The following is a 13265-nucleotide window of genomic DNA, read 5'->3' on the forward strand; positions in this document are numbered from 1 at the left end:
TAACCTTCAGTCCAACATTGCTATATTACTGTTGCACCCTGGCACCTCTAAAGTTATCTCATAATTTTCCTGATCTACAATCTCATTAAAATCAGATCTAAGTTCTCGCTGTCGCTAAACAAAGATCTGAGAACATCCCATTACGACCTTTCGCAAACTTAGACTGACCACTGAAATGACTAACATGAAGCCGACATCAGCCGATTAGAAAGCATTTTATGGCACTCAGTTCAACCTGGCGACTTCCATTTCACACTACGCTTGAAAAATATGTTGACACAGTCTCGATTCAAATTTTGAAAATTGAACAAACGGACATTGCGGAATGTCTTCTAAATGGTTGAGATTGTATGGCAGTGCTTCCCACGTACCGTGAAACGCTTATTCTGTTCAAATGTTTATCTCATGGAAGAGATAGACTTTTGACGGAATCAGTCGTAGGGGCCGTAACTGTCGTTCGGAATACCCCGTGTTGACGTTTTTGAGGTTGCATGATTAGAAAAACATTCCAACTGTCACTTTCGTGATCTGGTAAGCATGATTGGATGAAAGGTCGTTATGATGTGACCTGTAATGGGATGTCCTCAGATCTTTGTTTAACAGCAGCGAGAACTTTGATATGATTTTAATGAGATTGCCTGATCTAATTCCCGTTAACTTGCAATAAAGAGACCCCATTACTGTCACTCACAAACTGGATGCCGTAGATGTTGACCAGGAAGGCAAGTTGTGGCTTCAAGGCGTCGACGTCGGTCACATGACGGGGAAGACACAGGTTGTGTTCATCTGACGCCAGACCACCTCCTGGAAACCATTGAACCACAGCCATATAGTACACATGAATTTGTTTGTATATTTATTGTGAATCGAGTCCAGTCTCCCCTTAAATTATGCAAATTTGGGGGCCAAACAGGACCCTTCTCCCTCCTCATCCCTGTAGTATCCGAACAAGAGGACAAAGTCATCAATATCCCCCACAATGGTAAATACTTGTGAATAAATATATGTTGCCATGGAAGCTTGACAAATATTTGTTTAAATGATCCCAAACTATCAAAAGGCACCAGTTCACCACTAGAACTATCTGTGTGCCAAGTTTGGAGTACAGAAGTACTACTTCAGAAACGAGCATTACCCCCAATTTCAGTCAAAGTCAAAGTTCTTGCCATGGATACTCACATATATATTTTTTTATAAATCCAACACTATGAAAAGGCACCATTTCTACACTAGACCTGAAGATTCATCCACACTAAAGTTATGTCTAAGGTTAACTTTAAATCATTGTAGTACAAAGTTAACAATGATTGTACAAGGGAACCTATGAGAACTACAGGAGTTTGACTGTAGTTGATAAATAACCTAACTAGAAAAGCCCCACATCCAATCACTGACCTGAGGCAGCAGCAGCATACAGCATGGAGGACGAGGCGAGGGGGTTGGTGGAGAGGAGGGTGAGGTTGATGGGGGGTGGGGCAGGGATGGGGGTTGACACAGAGCGGCTGGAAGCAGCAGAACTTGGTCTGGATGCGGGTCCTGAGCGAGGACGACTTCCAGGGAAGAGGCCCATACCATCATCATAACGGGATGCGAAGCGGGAAGCACCAGTTATCTCCTCCTGAAAAAAAGTGTTTTGAGTATAGGATGAAATGTCAACTGTTGAATGTCCTGGAATATCTTGAGAGGGTTGACCTGTAAGCTGCTTTGGTCTATATTTCAGTTACATCAGGGTATATCAGCTTATTGTGGGAGTGAAACACGAAGTGATGCATGTTCGGTGAAACCCACAAGGCATGGAGCTGACAAACTCAGAAACATAATCAGGGCAAATCTGGGATTCAGACCGGTCACAGGTTCCTGGCACTCATAACAAATGCAACTCTGCAAAGTATATTCTGGTGCCTATGACAACTTGGCAACCGGAATAATGTGCTACTTTGGTCCCAGAAGTTTCATTTTTAAGCTTAGATCAGAAATACAATGCTTCATTTTGTTATTGCATACACATCCTGAGAAAGTGTAGCCTCTTATCAGGAACTGAAATACGTACTATAGTCATCACAATACTGGAGGTATTAGAAGAGCAGTTCAGTTGTTTGCTTATTTGTTGTTTGTTTAGTGACGCACTTAGCAATATTCCAGCTTATGTGACAGTGGTCTGTAAATAATTCAGTCTGGACCAGACAATCAAGTGAATGACATCATGGGCATCGATCTACGCAAATGGGATACAATGTCATTCATCAGCCAAGTCAGAGAGCCTGACCACCCCATCCTGTAAGACTCCTCTTATGACAAGCATTGGTTTATATTTTTTGCTTTAAGTTAGAAGAATAGATTATTTCTGAGTATTTTCCAGGTTGATAGATATTTTTCCGAATTGTGATTTGTTGTCCATAATCATATCAGAAAACTGCCTTAAAGGGATTGGTAGTTAATATATTCAAACTTCACTGATAAAATATATGGGTAAGTGTTATGCAAAAAACAGTTATTTAATTTGAATCAGTTCAGTATAAAAACAGATTGTAGTTAAGTTCAACAGAAGTAGTTCCAGTACACAAATCAAGCCTCACCTGTTCAACTTTGTCCAGGTCTGGAGGGGCGATCTCCGTCTGGTGACTCACTGGCAACCACTGGAGAACCTGTAAGTACATGCAGGAGATCTAGTATCTATGTCTTAAACATCCCCACTGCAGCAAAACAAGGGTTCTTTGGGAAAATATCTATACCAAAAACTTTGAAAAAGATCTGGGTTGATGAAAATGTAACAAATTACTGGTAATCCTGATGATAGCAGTCCAAATATTAGTAAAATCTAAATATTTTTTACATTAGTATACTTATCCTGCATTACATCTTAAAACATTCACTGCTAACCTTACGACAACAAAAAGACAGTGTACGGCGATTCTCAATTCTAATGTGAGAAACACCTTTTCGATAATCAAATGGTATTATTAAACAAATTATATAATGACAATCTCATGTTGAGCCAGAAATGTGTGACAGCCATCATCATGTTCTGTGAGCTTGTGATTCTTCAAACAATCTCATTAAAATCAGATCTTAGTTCTCACTATCGCTAAACAAAGATCTGAGGACATCCCATTAGAGGTCACGTCAGAATGACCTTTCATCCGACCAATCAGAGCGTCGCTTACCAGATCATGAAAGTGACAGTCGGAATGTGATTTCTAATCATGCAGCCTCGAAAACTTTAAAACGATAGTTACGGGTTTAACGACTGAATCTATACAATCTAGACCATATATATGCCATTAGAGAATGTGCTTTTGTTCAGGTTTAAATTTTTAAAGCGAGAATTTGTCAAAATATGTTTCGAAGCGTAGTCGCAAATTTGAAATTAGTGCCGTAAAGCATGAGAAAGCTGCCTTCTGATTGGCTAATGTCGACTTCTTGTCAGTAATTCCATTGGTCGGTCAGAGTTTGCAAAAGGTCGGTCTGACGTGACCCGTAATGAATCTTTGTATAGCGGCAGCTAGAACTAAGATCTGATCTTAATGAGATTGTTCTTTAAATGGCCACTACATCAATGACAGGTGACCAGCAACCCTGTTAACAGAATCCAACGATTCTGTATCTCCCCCGTGTGTTTACCCTGAGGTACTGGTTGAACTGCTTGACAGAGTGGAGGTTGCAGATGAGCCAGCGGAGATAGATGAGCAGGTCCTCCATCTTGATGGCGGTGATGGGCGTGTCCTTGCCCTCCAGTAAACTCTCCCGGGCCACACTGAGACGCTGGGCGCGTTGCACGCAGTCGTGGTACTCGTTCAGGATGTGACTGCAAACATACATCAGGTCAGCTAGAACAACAACACCATACACGAGATCATTTTAGACCAAAACATAATACACCAGATCAGGTTAGACCAACAACATCAGACACCAGTGCAGGTTATACCAGCAACATCATGCATCAGATTAGGATAGACCAGCATCATCATATGCCACATCAGGTTAGACCAACATCATATACCACATCAGGTAAGACCAACAACATCATACACCAGATCAGGTTAGACCAACAACATCATATACCACATCAGGTAAGACCAACAACATCACACCAGATCAGGTTAGACCAACAACATCATATACCACATCAGGTAAGACCAACAACATCACACCAGATCAGGTTAGACCAACGACATAATAGACCAGATCAGGCTAGACACAACAACATCATACACCATATCAGGTTAGACCAACAACATCATAAACCAGATCAGGTTAGACGAACAACATCATACACCAGATCAGGTTAGACCAACAACACCATACATCAGATCAGGTAAGACCAGCAACATCATACACCAGATCAGGTTAGACCAACAATATCATACACCAGATCAGGTTAGACCAGCAACATCATACACCAGATCAGGTTAGACCAGCAACATCATACACCAGATAAGATGACAGCAAACAACTATATCCTTGTGGTGGAATCTGTCAAGCATGGGTAGGGTGTTGACAAACAGAGAACCATAATCAGGGTGAATCTTGAAGATTTGAATTCCAATCACAGGAGTCTGGTACACCTAAGGGACACAACTCTACACTGTGAATTGTGCTCCTTTGGCCTGCGGTACCTCCTCCATATCCCCAATAGAAAAAATAAATGAAGGACATGTTGACAGCTTACCTCAGTTTCTTCTGATAAAGTGGGTAGAGGGCTTCAATAGTGCTGGTATGTTCACAGAATCTCTTCCATCTCAGCATGTGCAGGTGCTTGCACTGAACCAGCTGCTGAATACGTTCCGTGAAATACTGAACACACAAATATATTGGTCATATTAGCACATGGCCACATTTGCTTTCAATCTCATTAAAGTTAAAAACTAAATTATAAAAAAATAAGATAATAAAATTTAAAAAAAATTAATTAAAGTCAATTCTTTAATCTGTTGCAAATCATCAATTCCCCCCCATCACAATTCTGAAATGTCCTGAAACACTAGCAAAACATAATGCTGCTTACAACATTGTTACAAAAGGTTTTATAGAAGAAAAACATTAGTTTCTTTTCTGAGTTTTGTTTTTCAGATTTGTATTATGATGTGACTGACTTCAGGCAACAATACCAAGTATGTACGGGTCATGTGGACAAATACCCAAAACAAAATTAAACAAATCTAATCCTATATAATATCCAACAGAAACAGTAAGCAATTGGTTATAACTAAAACAATTAACAGATGAACACAACATATATGAGCGAGTGAGTGAGTATGGTTTTTACGCCGCTTTTAGCAATATTCCAGCAATATCACGGCGGGGACACCAGAAATGGGCTTCACACATTGTGCCTATGTCGAGAATCGAACCCGGGTCTTCAGCGTGACGAGCGACCGCTTTAACAACTAAGCTACCCGACCGCCCCCAACATATATGAAGAAAACAAACAAACTGTATTTAACTGTATGTCAAGATAAGTAATAATAGTCTTATTCTTCTGACAGACAAATATGTTTTTTTCTGACACCATCACAAATAATTCTATAACACAAAACAATGGATAATGTCATGATCTATTACTGTAAACAATGCTCTGACGTGACATCCCATCCACCAGGCTAATGCCTGCTTTGGGGCATTCAATAGGTTGAAATACATGGAATGTCCTCCTACCTGATGAAGAAGCAACGGAAGACTCTGTGGGGTGTATTCAGGGGCTTCAGCGTTCATCATCTCCGTCTTCATTAGGTCAGCCTGCACCCTCAGTGGCTGGGCCTCGCTCACCTGAACATGGACGCATCATCTTTGTAGGCATCAGCACAAAAAGAAACATGGTTGCCAAAACAGACAGGGTTCCACCATTAACAAAAGTTAGCATTCAGACACTTACCTATTTACAGGTCATACCAACTTAATGACTCCTTTAACTGATATGCAGGGCCCACTTGCACAAAGCGATCTTAGTGCTTCGACTATTGTAAGCCTATGTTAAAGTATGTGAGTTATGATCATCTTAGCGGTAAGATCGCTGTGAGCAAGTGGGCCCTGGTTATTTTCTTTCCAGATGGGTTATGGGTAAAAGGCTAGTAGAAAAATTAATTTGCAAAACCTCTAGCTGGTGATCCTAAAAAAAAAGACAAAGGGAGGCTACTCTGATCATTAAAAACTGAGCCTCTTCCTCTTTTTTTAAGGTTAAAATTAAAACAGACATAACTGAGTTGGCCTGGCCCATCAATATCATATACATTCACCTGCATGGCTCTCTTAATGATCATCTTTCTCTCACGGCGGAAGTGCTCCACACTGCTAGGTATCGGCACTGAGCTGAAACAGCAAGCAAGAAATGAGTAGAACTCTCTCAGTGTGCTGTTAGTGTAAGGGAAACACAGAATTGCATGAAGATCTGGGTTAGAATTAGTCTTCAGCTTATGCCCATGTTTGTTGTAAGAGGGGACTTAAACAGGATCAGGTGGTCAGGCCTGCTGACTAGGTTGATGCATGTCATCCCGTTAGTCACCTCTTACGACAAGCATGTGTTGCTGAAGACCACTTCTAACCTTGAATGGCTTTATCTTCATGGGTGATATATGCAACATAGAACACCATTAGCCAGTTATATTTTAGTTTGGTGGCATACAAAAGCTCATGAACAATTTCAAAAACACAGTTGTATAACACAGTTGTAATTGATTACCCAATGTAACTTACGTGTCTGTATTTGTTTACAGATCATTATTTTATCGATCGACTGCACTTATCAAACAAACTCTACTGTAGTGAATACTGCATAGAAAAGGCAACATGTCTCGTTTTTTGTGACACACTTGGGGCAGCACATGACTATAAACTCACCTGAAACACCATTTCACACAGAATTGTTTAAGAAAATACCCAATAGACCCAATAATCTTCCTGAGGCAAGGCAGTTAACTGACTCGAAAAGTCCAGTTACCACCCTTGCCGTACAAGGTTGGAATTTCTGAGCTCGATTGTAGCGCCACCAGTGGCTATTACGAGTTAGTCAATTTCGCTATGCGATTGTGATTGGACTTTGCATTGGTTAATTAGTCCAGCCAAAAAATAACTCCTTAATCCCAGCTTTGTTCGGCAAGGGTGGAAACTGGACTTTTATAGTCAGTTAACTCACTTGCCTTGAGTAGTGAGTGACTGAGTTGGGTTTTACGTCACTTTTTACAGTATTACAGTCATCTCACGGCATGTCAACTTAATGTGGGAGGAAAGCCCGAAGTGATGCAGGTCTCAGACGTTTACCACTACGGTGAAACCCACGAGCATGGGTATGGTGCTGACAAATTAAACCTAGAAACATAATCGGGGCGAACCGGGATTCGAACCCACAATCATAGGTTTCTGGTGTGCCAAAGGGACGCAACTCTGCACAGCGAATCGCGGCGCCTTAGACAACTGGGCCACCTGTGCCGCCCTGTGCAAATGAATCTGGGTCTGTCAAGCCAACACTTTAATGAGTACCTCACTTATTCTATTTGTTTATGAAATATATTTAACTAGACTTTTTCTATTTTTTAAAAAATATATTTAACTAGCCATATGATTTTCAGATTTTGTCAGAGGCAGAAAATATTTTTTGCTATTCCGCCAAGGTATACAATGACTTTTACCAATCAAGAAAGACGGGAATTATTTGTCATTCACCTTCACGATGAAGGGGGGGGGGCGGTCGGGTAGCCTAGTGGTTAAAGCGTTTGCTCGTCACGCCAAAGACTGGGTTTGATTCCTGACATGGGTACAATGAGTGAAACCCATTTCTGGTGTCCCCCGCCGTGATATTGCTGGAATATTGCATAAAGCAGCGTAAAACCATACTCACTCACTCACTCACGACGAAGGCAATACACCAAGAAATTTATTTTCATCTTGTAATCAGTTTGATAGGCCAAATCAAGTTACCGTTTGTCCTGGACTAGAGTTTTTTGTTGAAAGAATCTCTGACACCTGTGAAAGGTAAACTGGTTGATACATGGTTTGAATGTTGTTTTTAGCTAGTCAACAATATTCAATGCATGTATACCATCGAGGTCTGTAAAATTAATAATCATGTCAGCACCAGACAAACTAGTACATGCAGCTGATTGCCCAAGCAGTGACTTCCACTGTTGCAGCGCAATGACACACAATCACACAGGGTACACCTTGTATAAGTTGTAACCGACATCACTAGTAAACATCACCAGTCAGCTCCTCTGCCATTATTATGTTACATTAATATCATTGTTTGTTTGTTGTTTAACGCCACACTCAGCAATATTCCAGCTATATGACACCGGTCTGTAAATAATCGAGTTTGGACCAGACAATCCAGTGATTGACATCATGAGCATCAATCCACGCAATTGGGATACAATGGCATGCATCAACCAAGCCAGCGAGACTGACCACCCGATCCAGTTAGTCGCCTAACAATGCAACATCAGTGACATTATTCATTGCAATAATGCAACACATTAGGGCTGGGACGGGTCAAAATTTACCCTATTACCCGACCCAACCTGGGTACTCAAACTGTCCGATTTGGAAAAGTTTGACCGTAGCCCTGGCAAAATGTACTTAGATAGTGACCATAGAGTTTTAGATAGTATTTGTGATTAAACAATATCTATCACGTGACTATTCACGGGTCCGGGTAGTCCTGTGGGTACCCAGGTCCTACTCAGTACCCACCTGACCCGAGTACCCGAGTTACCCGTCCCAGCCCTACAACACATGCCTGTGGCCCAGTCATCTAAGGCACCATAATTTGCTGTGCAGAGTTGCATCCCTTGGGCACACCAGAAACCTATGATTGTGGGTTTGAATCCCGGTTTGCCCCGATAGTGTTTCTAGGTTTGTCAGCACCATACCCATGCCCATGGGTTTCACCTAAGTGGTAAACGTCTGAGACCTGCATCACTTCGAGCTTTCCTCCCACATCAAGCTGACACGCCGAGATATAACTGGAATACTGTTGAAACCCAACTCACTCACTATTTTATTATCAGTAATCAAAAGTACTTCATTAGTGGGTATGGACTAATTGTTTTGTTGGGGTTTTGGAAACATAAATTGCTTGGTTAGATAATCAGTTGCCACAGAATCACATGCAAGTTATCTGTACACCTATGTTGGAAATGAACCCTGTGCATAAGGGTGAACACATTGATGACTCTGTTTATAGTAAGCTGTCTGTGACATATAGATTCCAGGGTAGAATTGGTTCTGAAGAACCTATCCTGGTTGTAAAAGACAACAGGGATCAGGTGGTCTGTAGGGCTGGGACAATACACCAAATGTGCCACGATGCCTTGCTTACGATACAATACTATCATGATACTTGCATGAGCTATTATCTGTGGCAATGTCAAGTTTGCCGCAATGGATGAAAATATTTACATTTTCACTACCTGTTTTCTCTAGTAATTAGTGTTTGGTGTTACATTTATCATAGAATACGCTTAAAGTAAGAATCGTTACTTCTTTTGCAATTGTGATCGTAGAAGTATCAAGAAGTAAAAACTTGACAGTTGACTGGTGACAGTGAGGGACATTAGGTGTAATATCAGACACAATTATTTACAGGCTGCAGTCCTTATGCTGGAATATTGCTGATTGTGCTCTCAAACAACAAACAAACAAACTAAATCAGTGTCAGGGTGACAAAACAAAAATAAAACTTGTTTCATAAAAGTACCTGACTGAGAACTTGGGTGAGATTCCATGAATTATTTCATTTTCCTCGAGTTCACTCTTCAGGTCCGCTAACTCAGTGCGGAGGTCCTTCTCAAGGTCAGTGACCTTGTCATTAGTGGAGGGTTGGTATATTTCTTCTAACTCCATCGTGGATCAGTGTTGTGTCTGGTCAGTCAGTATCAGCTGTAGTTGGGGGTTGGTGTCACTGTCTGGCTGGTAGATATTGCATGTCTTTCACTTCATGTCAGCAATCTGAAGAGCAAGATTAAACATGATACACTTGATATCTATTCACATATAACAAATCGTGCATGTACGTGTGGTGTTTGTGCGGCTGCTTGTACTAGTCCAGACTGATGCTGATTTATAGTGCTAGCACACTGAGATACCATGCCGCAGTTTAACATGAATCCCCCACTCAGACACAGTATACAGACTCCAAGCCGACCAGTCCTTGTTTTAGCCCCTTAATGCCGAGCGCCAGATAGGGTAACAATAGGGTTGACCTATTTTCCCATGAATCTAAGGGCCCCACATCTTTACAGGTTGACATTAGGATTATGACAGGTTCCTTGACTTTCATCAGTGAAACATTTGTTGCACTGAAGCAATGGCTACATATCAGTAATATTCTCTGAACCAAAATATGAAGTATATTGAGCGCTTTTGCTTGAGACAAATGGAATAAAAGAGCAAGTGCGTGGACCCTTCTGAAGTTATGTTTGTAAATATATGCAGATAACCAATAAGCTCGCTCGGCTCTGTTCGCCTTATTCTATGAGAGGAGTTCCCGCTCCAGTGACCACCCCGTGGGTGTAGGCTGATCACGTCACCAGACTTTTATCTCTTTTGTAAACAAACGCTCTTATTCTGAAATAAGAACAGCCGAACACAATGCAAGCTTTTTGGTGCGCTTTACATATGGTTTTGCATAATTATGTAGATCTGCTACTTCAACTGCAACAGGGAGATGCATGACAAAACAGCTTCACACATCAAAGCGATGTATCGCTAACTTTCCATAGGGCTTCGATGACAGCTTGTGGAGCTGTACAACCAATGTAAGTTAAGGATCATCCACATATTTAAATATTTTTCAAGTTTCAGGATATTTTCTGAATGAAAGTTAAACATTTCATGACATACGTTGATCTAAATGTGTAGATGAAAATTATGCAATATCTTGAATGGACTGTGTAAGATGTGATGATGTGGCAGAGGTATAGCTACAAGGCTGGCCACAAAGAAATGGCTTCAAACAACCGAGGCATTTATATTGTAATCTTGGCCTTGATAACTGGCCACTAATCCAATAAATCTGACAATTAGTATTTTGGTTTAACAATTAAATTGTGCATGAACTTAAGATGTGACATCACACTCGGAAATTATTTTTATGCAAGATTTAGAACACATGGAACCATCGACATACTGTCCCTTTAAGCAATTTGACATTGATCTAATCAACTTTTCATAAGACATTCTTTGATATTGTTACCAAATTTGAAAAAAGCATCATTAGAACAATCCAACATGGATAACAATCTAAAAATGGCAAAATAAAATGATCTAAAACCCTGAAAAAATCATTGCCATTATAAATTTGACTGACGCACAGTTAGGTAAAAAATAAATTATCTGCATCATCAAACATAACTGCATAGATTGACACTTTGGCATTCATCATAATCCGAAAATATAAGGATATATTGTGAAAGCCTTGTGAAAATATTATTAAGTCAGTTGTATCATTTCCTTTCCACTGCAAAATGACACAGAAATGGACTAATCAAGTCAGACCCAGGAATTGAAACCATTATTGACATAGAGTAATAGTAATGGCATGACTTTTAGGGTAACATAATCTACAGATACAGAGACATTGCATTTTTTAACAAAATATGAACTGAATGAAATAATAATGAACAGTGATGATTAAACGTATCAATAATAGTTTTTTTTGCAAGATCCTTGGTTCGTGACGTGAGTAGGTGATTATTGTTGACACCCAACTGATATTGCTCTTTCTGCCAAACACACTAAAATCTATTTCACAAACATAATCGCATACTTGGCATGCTATTCAAGGTGATTTCTATCATATAACACTAAGAAACTGGGAAAAATAAACACACCACAATACTTTCTTTTAACATTACTTTCATCAAGTGCGTCCAGTCGCTCGGCAACCACCGTGAGAGTTCTCAAAGGGACGTAACTCTAAAGCGTGTCCTTGATTCTGCATCAGCTTGATTTTCTTGTTCGCACATGATCTCGAAGACGGGTTCAAACACACAACAACGGTGATCTTTTTTTAAAAATGGTTTGCTTTTCTTTTATTGAAATATTGAATAAATACCAAAAAGACACAGTTTCATTTCATTTCGGAAACAAATGAAACCAAAACCATATCTTCATCATTCAATATGCACTATGGACTTGACTATGATTGCATGCGTTTACAAAGAAATCATTTCATGTTTAAAGGTCGAGGTATTTTTTATATCTCTGATAATTTAGTCAATGTCTTCTGTTGCAAAGTTTTATAAAATGTTAAGCGAGACAAACAGTGTATTTAAAAATGTAATGTGTGTTGATAGTTGATTCTAAAGAAGAAGGTAGTCAAGTATTTCCTCAAATTTCCAAAGTGAGTGTTTCCCCTTACTTAGGCTTTGTAGTGAGTGAGTGAGTGAGTGAGTGAGTGAGTGAGTATGGTTTTACACCGCTTTTAGCAATATTCCAGCAATATCATGGCGGGGGACACCAGAAATGGGCTTCACACATTGCTAACCATGTCGGCGTTACGAGCGAAGTCTTCAGCCACAAGGGCACCCGACCGCCACACATTTGTTTGTTTATGACTGAAATAGTGAAGCAAAAAGGTGAGCGTATCCTGCCCCATCGGTGGTACCTATCACAAACACATGCAAAGGCAAGCCAATTGTTCACCTGAAAAAAACCCACGAGAACACGTGGTACAACATATGGTTTAAACTAGGGCTTCACACAATGTACCCATGTCGGGAATCGAACCCGGGTCTCCGGCGTGACAAGTGAACGCTTTAACCACTAGGCTCATGATATAGTCGGAATTGTACAATCGACCCTGCTTTATGCAGAGATTTCTATTGGATATGGAAAGTTTTTTTTCGCTTTATTCACGCACTGTACTCGGGAACATGGGCCTTCGGACTGACGAGCGAACGAGACAAAATACAGGATGTGTATATTGGAGGTAAGTAATTAAGTTGGAATAATATTCATATATTCAGGAGTGAAGCCTTAACTGACGATTCACATTGTTGTGCATAATAATACAGTACGTGTGATACATGATAATAACAATAGCGCATCATTCACGTTCAGACAGGTGTGGCTTTTCAGTATTCAGTTCTCAAATATGTGTCCACGGTGGACCCAAACAGGATGAATATTTACACTTTTAACCATTAGAGGCCGAGGTTAAAGTTTTGTGTTCATCGGAGAGTGCATGAAGACTTGGACGTTAGCGAATTCTATACCCAAACCGCGGAATATCTAACGGCTGATAAGCGGCAGATCACCTGTAAACTGTCCTT

The 13265-nt window shown here is 40.3% G+C and overlaps 1 protein-coding gene across 1 annotated transcript in view; it reads right to left on the bottom strand.

Moving 5' to 3' along the window:
• LOC139445222 (uncharacterized) overlaps positions 1-11876 on the bottom strand; it is a 78145-nt gene extending 66269 nt beyond the window's left edge. Inside the window, exons 1-9 of the mRNA XM_071226360.1 lie at positions 11823-11876; positions 9689-9939; positions 6234-6306; positions 5656-5766; positions 4670-4794; positions 3622-3805; positions 2577-2645; positions 1396-1618; positions 692-804 (exon numbers count right to left, since the gene is read on the bottom strand). Of these exons, the coding sequence (XP_071082461.1) occupies positions 692-804; positions 1396-1618; positions 2577-2645; positions 3622-3805; positions 4670-4794; positions 5656-5766; positions 6234-6306; positions 9689-9834 (1044 nt within the window). The 5' untranslated portion in view covers positions 9835-9939; positions 11823-11876. The remainder of the gene's footprint in view (positions 1-691; positions 805-1395; positions 1619-2576; positions 2646-3621; positions 3806-4669; positions 4795-5655; positions 5767-6233; positions 6307-9688; positions 9940-11822) is intronic.
• Between the last annotated feature and the right edge of the window lie 1389 nt (positions 11877-13265).

Source organism: Haliotis cracherodii, unplaced genomic scaffold (assembly GCF_022045235.1).
Source record: "Haliotis cracherodii isolate W230 unplaced genomic scaffold, xgHalCrac1.p SCAF_6, whole genome shotgun sequence".
In the NCBI taxonomy this organism is placed as follows: Eukaryota; Metazoa; Mollusca; class Gastropoda; order Lepetellida; family Haliotidae; genus Haliotis; species Haliotis cracherodii.